This window comes from Solanum pennellii, chromosome 1 (assembly GCF_001406875.1).
Source record: "Solanum pennellii chromosome 1, SPENNV200".
Taxonomy (NCBI): domain Eukaryota; kingdom Viridiplantae; phylum Streptophyta; class Magnoliopsida; order Solanales; family Solanaceae; genus Solanum; species Solanum pennellii.
This window is the reverse complement of record NC_028637.1, coordinates 98,432,707-98,445,704: the sequence shown is the minus strand read 5'-3', so window position 1 is coordinate 98,445,704 and position 12,998 is coordinate 98,432,707. Positions and strand designations below refer to the sequence as shown.

The 12,998-nt window shown below is 31.9% G+C and overlaps 1 protein-coding gene across 1 annotated transcript; it reads right to left on the bottom strand.

The window, feature by feature from the left end:
- Positions 1 to 4,702: 4,702 nt before the first annotated feature.
- LOC107008209 (renalase) lies at positions 4,703 to 11,723 on the bottom strand. Its single transcript, XM_015207139.2, has 10 exons — positions 11,279 to 11,723; positions 10,536 to 10,805; positions 10,176 to 10,302; positions 8,328 to 8,389; positions 7,986 to 8,213; positions 7,158 to 7,279; positions 5,860 to 5,998; positions 5,350 to 5,535; positions 5,112 to 5,234; positions 4,703 to 5,026 (listed from the first exon to the last, which is right to left on the bottom strand). Exons 1-8 carry the CDS (start codon positions 11,669 to 11,671, stop codon positions 5,374 to 5,376), a joined length of 1,503 nt encoding a protein of 500 aa, XP_015062625.1. The 5' UTR covers positions 11,672 to 11,723; the 3' UTR covers positions 4,703 to 5,026; positions 5,112 to 5,234; positions 5,350 to 5,373.
- Positions 11,724 to 12,998: the final 1,275 nt, after the last annotated feature.

The following is a 12,998-nucleotide window of genomic DNA, read 5'->3' as shown; positions in this document are numbered from 1 at the left end:
AGCGAATTATACATTTATATATTTGCTATGGAGCACAATCATGCAAATTTTGCTATAGCATACAAATTTGAATTTTGTGTTTGCTATATGCAAAAGTTACCCTTAAAAAAAATTATTTGCGTTCGAATTAATTAGTTTGAAATTGTATTTGACAAGTACATTATGTTTGACTAATTCTTTTTTAAAAAATATTTGAAAGTTAAATTACGAAAAAAGAAAATGAACGATACATTTCTATTGATATTATTTTTAAATATAACTCATATAAAAATTTTAATTAATTTTTAATTTTATTAATTAAAATAGTGATATTCATCAATATTATATTTATTTTTAAAAAAGTTGAATATTGATGTAATATTAACGTGATGACATACAGAGAATTAAATATCAAGGAAAATAAATTTAATCAAACTTCTGAGATATGCTATACAATTAATAAGAGTTATATATATATATATATATTGGTCTTGAAAAAGTAATTTTTTATTTTTGCTTCTAAAAGTTTTTACGTCTTCCCAATAATAAAAAGCTTTTTTGACTCGTCAAACACCTTAATTTAAAGAAAATGTTTTGACCTTCCAACAATAATGTCAAACAGGTTATTAAATACAAAAAGTTTTACTTAGTAAGCATTTGGTCATGTGATACCATATCACGATATGAAATTGTGAAATAAAATCAGCATTTGGACATGCGATTTTACGTTAATTCCATCTCATGATTTCATATCATAAGATGTGATTTCATATTTTTCAAAAATCATGATATGAGAATTTCATATCATGATTTGGGATGTTTTACTATAAAAATTGATCCACAAGTTTATATTTTGTTAAAATAATCCACATTTATATTTACTAATAATTTATTTCATACGTAAATAAAATTTATATTCACATAATTACTTTGTAAAATTTATTATTCTCATAGACATAAATTTTATTATCCTCACCAACATATGGTCACTTTAACTCAAGCTAACCGACTGTTGAGTAATAAATTTGTTCTCTTCATTTACTCCAACACCTAATTTATTACTTCTATCATTTTGTATTTATTACAACTTATATTTATTTCTACCTGAACAACATATCAATTCAAATTGATATGAGCATATCAAGTAGTGGTAGTGAGTCTGATATCGACATTGAGGATGTTAATTTCTATGTTGCAGCAGTTGAATATATCGAACAAGTCATACGATAACATAGGTTGTTATGTACATAACAACATACTTCTAGGCCTGGTATGGTATGGTATGCAAATTGTCATAGATTATGCAGTGTTACATAATTATTTGTGAGAATACTAAAGGACTGATAAAATATTTATAGTCTATGAGCATGAAAATATAGTTGCAGATGATATTGACCAATAAATGACTCAAAGCAACAATGTTGGTTCGTTTTCTCTGTCACATGATCTAGAAATGCAAGTTTAACGTGAGGAAGTTGTTCGTACTATGTGGGAGGATTATATTAAAAACTAGAACACTACAATTCATGTTCAAAGTTTTTTTTTTATTGAATTAAAGTTAGATGAAGCAATTACTTAAGTGGAGAATAAATAACTTTGTAATAAATTATTATGTGATTTTATAAATTTTTGTATATTTGGTAAGATTGAGTAAAAAATTAAGACTAATTTAATAGTTTTATAATTTATGAGATTCTTATGTTTATGAAAAAATATGCAAACACAAAAATTTTATATTGCATATCCAAACAAAACTTCAATTTCATTTTATGATAATATACTCATTTCATGATAATTTATCGCATAACTAAACAAACCCTTAATACAAGTGTTCTAAGTGTATTAGATAAATTTTCAATAGGGTAAAAATATAATACTTAGCTCAATAACGCTGCATATTTTATTTTCTCTGAATCATATGAATTTACTTGAATAACATCAATTATCATTTATCATCTTTAAGCAATATTTGAATATATATTAATTAGCCATATTTAATTGATTACAAAATTTGTTTTTGAGATCAATTGGTGACACAAGTTAATATAAAGAGAAAATACACAAAAAATCTCTGAGCTTGGTTGGACAATTTACTTTAGTACTTAAATTACACGGGCGTTTAAATATCCTTTTAATATTTTTGAAGTGATTTTTTTCTCATCATGAGACTGTAACACCACTCTCACCTGCCACATCATAGTCACGTAAGTGCCACATCATAACCATGCAGGCACCATGTCATTAATTGTTTATTTCTTTTTTACTAATTCATCATTATTTTTTCTTAAACACTTTTTAAAATTAATTATATCAATTGATTAATTTATAAATGTATACCTCCACCCTCTTTTTTTTCTTCCTTGTTGTTTACCATTATTTCAATCTTCAATTTTTTATTTTTTCTTTTTCATCACTATTCAACAATATTTTAAGTCACTTTAAAGAAGAAAATTTACATTATCCTCTTCGAACCCTCCAAAAGAATTTACCCTTTTGAAAAATGAAATATTTTGAAAGTCAATTTTTTCTTGACAACTCAAATAAAAAATGAAAATTGCATAAGAAAGTTGATCCAAAAAATATAAGTTTTATGAGAAATGTTTGAATGATCTAGAAATCAAAAATGGATCACCCAAAAATTAAGAAAGTTTACATTTGTGAAATCGACACCAATAATAGAGTNTCTTGAAAAATGAAATATTTTGAAAGTCAATTTTTTCTTGACAACTCAAATAAAAAATGAAAATTGCATAAGAAAGTTGATCCAAAAAATATAAGTTTTATGAGAAATGTTTGAATGATCTAGAAATAAAAAATGGATCACCCAAAAATTAAGAAAGTTTACATTTGTGAAATCGACACCAATAATAGAGTGAAATCGTCGTCAATAGAATGACATTGATATTGAATTTTATGAATTAGTAAAAGACAAGTGAAATCAAAATAGTGTATAGTGGTGAAGATGAAGATGGAGGATGATATGTTTCAATCGAAAAATATGTATATTGAGAAAGACAACAAAGTGAATTTTTTTAAAAAAATTAAAAAGGAGACCCACTAATTTCATTTACCTCTTAATAAGAAATTTTTTCCATTTTTTATCGACTTATGATGTTCAGTTATCGAGTGAGAAAGATCTCCTCTTATTGCTATTGCGAGATCAATCAATATTTTTTTGAACAAATCCAACTAATTTCAATCGCGTTTATAACTGATTATGTGCTATGATCTATGACTAATGTTGATCGGACTTTTTCTTTTATGAAAGTTAAATGATTTGAAGAATACCAATTTGATGGAATCAAGCATTAATACAATACAATTTCTTCTTTGTTCATAGTTTCATCCTCTACTTTATTAAATGTCGAGGGCAAATGATGAATATCACTCAAACTAATAAATAAAAAATAGATATATAATATTGATACTTATCGAAATCGCAGGGAAAGAAAATATACTTCATACCAAAAAATACAAATTTTATAAAATCATCATTATGAAAAAATAAAGAAGAAATGGTTCGTATAAATACTTGATTGTAATACTTATGGGTTATCTGCTGCAATAGATAAAGAAAACTACTCTCAAAATAAATTTTTAATATTTCTCAATTCTTTGTTTGGTTATAAAGTATGGAATAATTTACCTCATAATTTATATAATTATGACTGATATAAGTTATTCCTACTTGTGCGGGGAATACTCATCCCGAAATAACTTATTTCGGGATAAAAATGTAAAATATCAAAAGTACCTCCTTACCTTTTTTATTAGCAAACAAATTAGAGCTCGTTTGAATTGGCTTAAAAGTCGATCAAACCTATTTTTAAGTTAGTTTTGAAATCTAAAAGTGTTTGACAAATATAAAAAATAACTTGAAATAAGTCAAAAATGACATAAAATAAATGAAGAAATGTTTGACAAGGTAAAAAATGACTTAAAATAAGTAAAAAAAAGATTTAAAATAAGTCAGAATCCAAAAGTAGGTCTCGGTCCTACTTTTTGTTTTTTGATTTAAAAGTCATTTCAGTTTGACTTTTTATTTTTGACTTAAAAGCTATTGTTTTTAAGTCAATCCAAACATGCTCTTATTCTTACATGTATTTTTAATGAGTATTTTTCTAAACAACCAACCCATTCTCAGAAATATGTCTTGCATATTTGAAAACCAAACAACCAATAAAAAAAATCTCAACATAAGTAATCCAATTATAACTTATTCCATCATAATCCAACATAACTTGTCTCAAACCAAACGATCCCTTAATAGTATCCAAAGAAAAAAAATCTATTTAAGCAACGAAAGACGCAAGTTAGTCAATCATCATGTTTTTGAAGTCCTACCAAACCATCTATACGTACTTAGGGGTTGACAAATGGTTGGATTGCATCGAATTTGGATGGGTCGAATATAGATTGAGAAAAAATGATTTGAATTACAATCCATTCAAATATAATATGGACAAATATTGATTTGGTGAAATATGATTTGGGCAAAATGGTTCCAACCCATTTAAATAAATTAATTTTTCAAAAACAAATTTACCCCTCCCTACAGGCATCCGCACCCTCCGACCTTCCACCAACCTATTCCTAAATTTTTTTTCAAACAAAAAAATCTGTTTCATTTCTCACTTGTATGGGGCTGAATATGGATTCTAATATTAACCCATTTTGTCCATATTTGTATGAGCTTAAATAGGTTGAAGACCATATTAACCCATTTAAGAAGATGAAATAAAATACGAGTGTTCCATTTAGTTTAACATGGGCAAAATGGTTTTGTTTCACTTATATAGGCTGAAATTGCCACCCCTATATGTACTGATAGTTCTTATACATCTACAGTTGCATATTCAAACTACAAAGTTTTTCTTTCTGAAATTGTAGAATTCGTCACTCAAGGTTTTATAAGACTTGCTCACCATCTGAGATTCTAATGAAATCGAGGCTCGATTTCTGACTTTTGAGTACTTTTCTCTCCAACCCAAAGATGAAGGTTCGAGAAATCCAACTTGAGTTTCGATTATCAGATATTTAGCTGAACCTGAAAGCAGAATAAGATTATCATCAACTTGAAAAATTCCGAAGTTATCATTCTAAAGGATGCCAGTATGCAGAAGATCTGATACCTTCGCATGAGCTGCTAGCAAAGTGATTCAAGCTCGAGTATACGTCTATAACCAGTATTGCAAACTGCTTGTTCCGATAGTGTGTCTTAATTTGTTTTCACTTGCTTTAACCAACAAATCATCCTTCGTAGAAAACACGCAAGAGCATCAAATGTAGGAAGAAAAGAAGAATGCATCTTCATTAAGAGAAGGAACTAACATGAATTACATTACAGATTATAAATGCTTAAGAACTTACAGAAGACTTCGTCACAGGATCAGTTCATGTAGCGAGTGTCAAAGCTGGGACATTTGTAATTTGATCAACAGTATCCAGTCCTGGAAACTGCCCTATATCATGTCCTTCAAGTGGCTTATATTCATCGTGCAAACCAACAGCAAACTCATCTGAGCAACGACCACCTTGTTCGAAGTAATCTGCTATCTGTAGGGAATTTCCTATTATAAGCTTGGGAATAACATTCAGTTTAAACGTCAGAGTAAATTCAATAAAATGAGTACTCCATTAAAGACACTGTGAGGAGTCCCAAATCGGCCCTTTAAGGGTTGGGTGGTCTCATTAATATGGCTTGGACAATTCTCACCTCTTGAGCTTGCTTAGCTTTAGAGGTTGAATTAGGGCCAAGATCCATTTCTTTATGGACACAAACATGAACAAATATTACTCTGGCTTAAGTTTAGACATTTTATCATAATTAGCAGTGAGCCAATAATAAGGAGACAGAAAAATGAAATTCAGGGGGATTACTTGATCAGCAAGAGCTATGCCACTTAAAGCTGCAGCTTCTAAACTTGATCCAAGTAGCCAATCACCACATATACCAGCCCTTCCACGAGGATCAAAGATGCATGGAATTCCAGGAGTGTTGGTTGGAAGAGCTGCACCCCTGCAATGTAGTAAAATAAACCATATGATTACAATTGGATAGCAGGGAACATTTTCTTCTTCAATAAATTTAGTAAAAAGATAAGCAGAAAACTCCTAAAAAGGAAAACGGGCAAGTGGCATTAATAGGACCGGCTCATTCAATTTTTACAACAAAGCAACACACCATACTGCAGAACCATGCAGTACATGGGGAAGAAACACGAGGACATTTGAAGACAAGAGTAGGCAGTAGCTAAAGAAGTTGCTTATACATGTAATATTAGAGCTCCTATAGGTATCAGGGCAAAGATTCAACAGCTCCAGTTTTCATTTGCTTTAGTTTTACTTTGCTGCTTGTAACTGAGTCTCAAGTAGATAGCAAACTGTGATAGTTTTGCTATGGTTTTGCCCTGCTTATCCTTTGGTGATCAATAAATTGTTAGTTAGCCCCCACCTCCATCCACCCACCCCCAAAAAAAGCAACACACATTTCTTAGAATACATAGCTTTCTCAGCATAGCACCAAGTCATGTTCTCGGACAATAACTGTAACCGAGACTCCAAATTCAACTGTTCAAATCCACCCTAACTTAGGAGCATCTACTTGATAAAACACCCTCAGCGTTACCCAGAACCAGTTTCCCTTTGTGAGAACAGCTTCAACTCCAAGATATTTGACATGCTGAAGGAACTACAGTTCAGTAACAAGAAACACGACCATTGCTATAAAATTAGCAGCTTCAGAAGAGAAGATCCTACAAAAAGCACTCCACTCCCAACTAACAAAATTGTTCAACTGTTTACTGCCTTCAATTGAAATTGGAAAGATGTGAGCTTGAAGGATCAATTGCCTCGATAAATTATATTAGAAAATCTATGATCAATAACAATGAAGAGAAGTCTCCGTCACCCAAAATTATAGACAAAACATGTAGGAGAAGAGGTAGTCTTTGCCATCTCAGAGAAGGTAATATAATTGAAGTGTCGGTCCATGTCATGCAGAAAATTCATTTCAGTTGATCCAGAGTAGAAGAAATTTGTATAGGTAGTGGTGCAGCATCTCTATGCCATAGTAACAAATACTCTGTGTGATAGTTCTCCGTTCAGTTTCTCATTATGTATTAAGTGTGTGCGACAATTAGCATATATTGACTAGATTGTTCAACATAACTTCATACCATAGTTGTAATTTTGTATAAAATGGCTTTTGGAGTGAGCTTTTTGATAGTCCTAGAGCCTTCTCAACACCCTCAAGCATAGCTTCCTTCACTTTCTCTCCTGTAGCATTTGGAATACTTTCCTGTTAAAGAAAAATTGATCATTCATGAGTATGTCCAATGCCGTCAGTATATGTATACGTGCACAAACACACACATCCCACAAATAATATACATACATTCTTCACCTGAAAAGTTCTCACAGCAATCATACTGTCCATGTATGTTCTATGTGGCTGCTGATATAGCAACTTACGATAAATCACAAAAATATAACCATCCCCTAAAACTTGGCTCAGAACTGCTCAGAACCTCCTATTTAACAAATTTAAAGATTGGAAACACTTCAAATATAATATTAAGCTAATACAGCTGCCAAGGGCCAAATAAATAAAACATGAATGATTGGCCTGCCTATCACTCACTTTTTAGATAGTTTAGGAGGAGCATAGGTGATAGATCTCTTTGTTTTGCTTACTGTATACTCCTGATGTAATTACTAAATAAAATTCAACAATGGAGTATTTTTGTCTATAAAATGTTTAACTTTATCAACAAAAAAAAAGTAGAGTAGAGTTTCTCCCAGTTGTGGAGTAGTCTCCGTTCCCTCATTTTGTTTTGGTGTAAGCAGAAAATTCCTTGTTGTATAGATGCTTGGGCGGAGTTTGTAGAGAATCATATTTTGGTACACCCCTTGTATTGGACAGTTCGTCCATGTTTATGAAGGAAATACATTTACTTAGTCAAAAAATAAATAGTTGAGCTCAAAGCATTGTCACAGAAAGAGACCTGGGGGACTTTGTTCTGCTTTCCAAAGGTTGCAGTGCTGAAAAATGTCCAACATTGTGGACCACTATCGGAAGCTAAGAGTTTTTTAGTGTTGTTTGCCATCCATGAGACAGATTCAACCCCTTTTACAAAAGCCCCTTCAAAGGGAAGGGACGCTGCATTTAGTGCAGTTGGCAGAGGATCCTCAAATGCAGCAAGAAGAGCCCATATAGAACTAAGTTCAAGTCTCTGTGAAAGATAATGAAAAACAAAATCATGAATTGAAACAATAAATAGGAAAGAAAAAAAGAATCAAGATACATATGCATCGATGAGAGAAGACCAGCTAATATTTGCCAATACCTTCATTTGTTTTGCAATGAGGGGTAAGCCTGATGCTGCAAGCAATCTATTTGCACATTTACCTGGCGACATGTAAAACAAAATATGAGCGTAACAAAGGAGAAATCACAATTATGCAGAAGGTGTAAGTATCTGTGCTTTCTTTAGTACACTGAATGCATAAAGTCATGTCAACATAAGCAAGCAACAATAAACTTACACATAAAAACTATGAAATCATCAAAAGATGCAAGAATAAAGTTCCTGTCCAAAACTGCTATTGGTCTAGTCCTGCATCTCTTTTTATATTTTTTTCGTTATCAAAAAATATAAAAAAAAATGCAGGACTAGACCAATAGCAGGATGGATTGGCTGTTGGCAAAGGTCATGTGGCCTACAGTTTCATAAATACTAGACTAGATACGTGTCTCCATGGCTTTTCTTCCATCGGACTGAGAATTGGCCTGCTACCAAGGCAGAATCAAACATCAAAACTCATCATCTATTTGTTCATATACCATAGAATTGTTAAAAATAAAAAAACCAGAAGTGGATAGGTGGTTTTTTCAGTTTTGCCTTCGGGTCTACTTTTGAGTGCTAGATTGATTATTATTTAATTGATTAATCATTTTGGTCTGTCTAGTAACTTCTTAATGGTCCATGATCATCGTCTTTTCCACGTCAATATTTTTCTTATCTCAAGTCAATTCTAGGAGTTTCATAAAGCTTTGTTCTTTCTTAGGCTTTTGCTTCTTCTATTCTAATTAAATACTAATTGGGTCAGTGCAACTTTTTAACATTTAAAACCTTCGTCTTCAAAAGCCTAATAATTATTTCATAATAAATACGCATTTTCAAGATTTCTATGTAGGCCAACTTCTCTTCTTCAAACAAGCATAAAACGTTATTCACGTATGTTTTCTTTATCAGTGCACTTATTCTCTAACTTGAAAAAGTTCTCCTCTTTTTCTTAACTAAAATCTCCTCGAGACCAAACCCAAACAAAATGATTTTTTGGGCATTTTGTCTATGTGAAGATCTTGACATTACCAGTTGCATACTCCTGAAATCGCATGGCCAAAATGTTGCAAGATCTTGACATTACCAGTTGCATCTACGTTTTTTTTAACAAGGTAAGGTGGTTTTATTAATCACCATATATCTCATTACAGACTTTTTATTTATCCATAACCCTACTGTTTGTTGGTGAGAATGGGAACGATCTAAGAATGCTTTTAGTTCCCATAGATCAGAGGACGATTCAAACCTTGAAAAAAATTGAAAACCGAGAAATTTCCGAGGTTAGAGGAGCATGATTTGAAACTCGGTGGACATGCACTTGTACACCACAATTCGTTTTTGTCTGCAGCAGGGTTCAAAAACCCACGATCTGCACCTAATCTACACATTACGGTCACTCTTATCACTAGACCAAAACCTTGGGGGCTGAAAAACTCAAATGATTTATTCTTCAATGAAACATGGAGATAAAATTACTTGATCAAAAGAAGAAAAGAAGGCAGACGGAGATAAACTATGGAAAATAGAGGTTTTTCTACTGCATATAAGTTGAATAGCCAAAAATAAACATAGTTATAAGAAAAATATGACAAAATAAAAGATAACAATTATTAGTTTACTTCAATAACTCCCACCTATAGCTATGAGGAGAAAAGGCTCTTTGAAGTGAAATATAGGCCAAAAAAATATGAGCATCTTCTCTTTGACCACCACTAACTTTTGTCCTCTTTGACAGATTGAAGAGATAAACTCAATCAAGGTTTGCTTTAGCACATTAAAATTTTGCTAATTTTTGCGAAGAAAAGACTATCTGAAGACAAAACTACAATATGAATTGAAAATAGTTACCATTATGTGCAATGATAATTGCATCAAACTGCCCACAAGGCTTCCCCTTCTCACTCAAGTGCCACGTCCCATTAAATGGTTCAAGTGCGCTTACCCAACAAGGTCGTACCACATTGACCAAAGAAGTCTGTCCAACATATCAAACTTTTATAAAATTGAGGGGAAAAAGCAAACAAAGAAAATGATGCGACCAAAACATAAAGGACAGTGAAAAAGTGAAATTTCATAAACTTACAAACACCAACAATAAAAATTCTACTAAGCATACATTCTCAACAAACAAATTTGAAGGGAGTTGTTAAGTTGAATAGAGGCATTATGAGGAGAATAGTGTTAAGTATTACACAAAAGGTTATGCACCTGAGATAGTAATGAATCCGCAAGTGGGCGCATACCATTGACCCCTATATATTTAGGAGGTGAAGAAGGAAATGGGACAAAATTCCCACCAACTTCAAGCTCACCAATTGTACCCTTCCATTCACGAACCAGACCTCTCTTCAACCAGTCATCAACTAGCTCAGCGAACTTGGGGTTTGTCACTGTGAAGAACTGAGCTGCATGGTCAAATATCAAAGGCTGATGATCAATCACTCTTGTTCCCATTCTTCCTCCCAACCCATGTATTCCCTAAAGCAATCAAATATGATAAGAAGATACACCATAGCATTCTTCTACTTTGCATCATCATAAAACTCTACCAATAACTGTCAAGCAATTATAACAAACCAGACAACACAGATAGTAATTGTTTTAATGAATGTTTAGACAGCATAAAATGTAAAACTTTGCCATACATATTTAGAAGAAGAAACAAATGGCATAGATAGTAATTGTTTTAGAGAAGCTAACTTTATACTAGTTTTGGTTTCAAATCATTTAAACACTAATAAATACTTGGACTACTACATTCATGGCCATGTCAAAACAGATTTGTGTATTTAAATCTTGTGATCTTAAACTTGAAAGTAAGATGTTGTAATTGAAAAACTTACTAAAAGTATTGAAAGACACACTCAAGTAAACATTATCACAAACGGACTAAAACAATGCAATGTGAAATAGATTCAAGAACGAAAAAAAAGGGGAAAAGAATAACCAACCGTGTCGAAAACGGTTGAACGAATGCCTCTTTTCTCCAAATAAAGAGCACAAGTAAGGCCAGACATTCCACCACCAACAATCCCAACCACAGGGTCATCAGGAATGGGTTTAGTAAAATTAACTTGTTCTTGACTAAGACTTTTCTTGATAGTTGATCTTCTTGAAGTTCCATATCTGGGTTTGAATTTTCTTGGACTTGTGCTTCTTCCCTTTGTGGGATTCCTGGACTCCATAGATCCCTTAATGGTTGTTTTTATGGGAATACAGCGATTTGGGGTAATGGGGTTTGAAATAATGGGGAAGAAAATGGATACATTTGGGAATCTTGAAGATTTGAGAGGTTGGTGAAGGAAGGAAGAAGAGAGAAGGGGGTTATTGCAAGCGCTGTTCATGGAGGGAAAAACGAAGGGCTGAGATATTATTGAAGAAGATAACGCTATTATTATTGTTGTGTTATTTATTTATATACGACCAATATCTTAATGACACTTAACGCTACTGTTATTTAACTTATCAATATAGCTGTCAAAATGAGCTGACTCGGTTTAAACCAATCCAATCCTAATGAGTTAGAGAGTTAAATGCATTGGGACAATTTGACCCTTTTAATTAAAGTGTCAATAAAATAGCGGTTCAATTCAGTCCTAAGCGAGGCAATCTGGCCCTTTTAATTAAAGGATCAATAAAATAGCGGTCCACGAGTTGGGACGTGTTAACCCTTCATCCAAAAAATGAACAATATTACTCTTTTAGAAAGAATATAGAATATTGACGTCTATGAACACGACATCAATTCATACAAAAATTCATTTATAAATCACACTTTGGTAGATATTTACAAAAATACATTTACGAATCACACACTTTGGTGAATATTTATAAAAATACATAATAGCCAACGTAAGATTTAGAGGATAAATGTTGATCATTCCATAATTTCTCTCACAAAAAACTAGCTGGTTTAAAAGATTTATAGCAACACAAGGCAGCGTAAATACTTAACAAATCTGAATTTCTAAATATTACATGACTCATTAATTAATGTTTTACAACTCCACTTCTACTTTCACCGTCAATCACATTTGAATCAATATGTGGTATTATTTCCTTAAGAAGTTCATCTTTATCTATAGTTCACCATGCAAGATGATATTGCAAAATACTTGATTTTTTGTTTTTCAAAATATTTATTCATAAAATCTTTACAAATAGAACACTATTAAAAATATATATATAAATATTTTTAAAAATTACTAGCCCACAGGCTGGCCTCTGAGGCTTGCGGGTTAGGCCTACGAGGCCAACGGGCTAAAAAGCCTTGTTCGTAAATTGGCCAAAAATATTAAGCCCAATCCCACTTATTTCAAGGGTTGGGTTGGATCGGCCTTGCGAGCCAAGTCCATTTTAACGGCTCTACTTACCAAAAAACATGGTGAATTATATATTAAAAGAATTAAAATATTTAGAAAATTTTATATCTAAATTTTTGTAACCTTTTAAAAGTAATTTTGAGTTGACCGATATTGGTAATTTTGAGTTGATCGATATTGAACAGTTGTGTATATTTATGTACAGTTTGTACTTATAATTAAGTTGTATTCCATTTTTTGGAGTGTATCATAATATATAGTTAGTGTATAGTTTATGTATATATAAGCTTTATTTATAGGCCGTGTATATTTTCTACGACTTTGACAAATTATATTATATCGTTAGTGT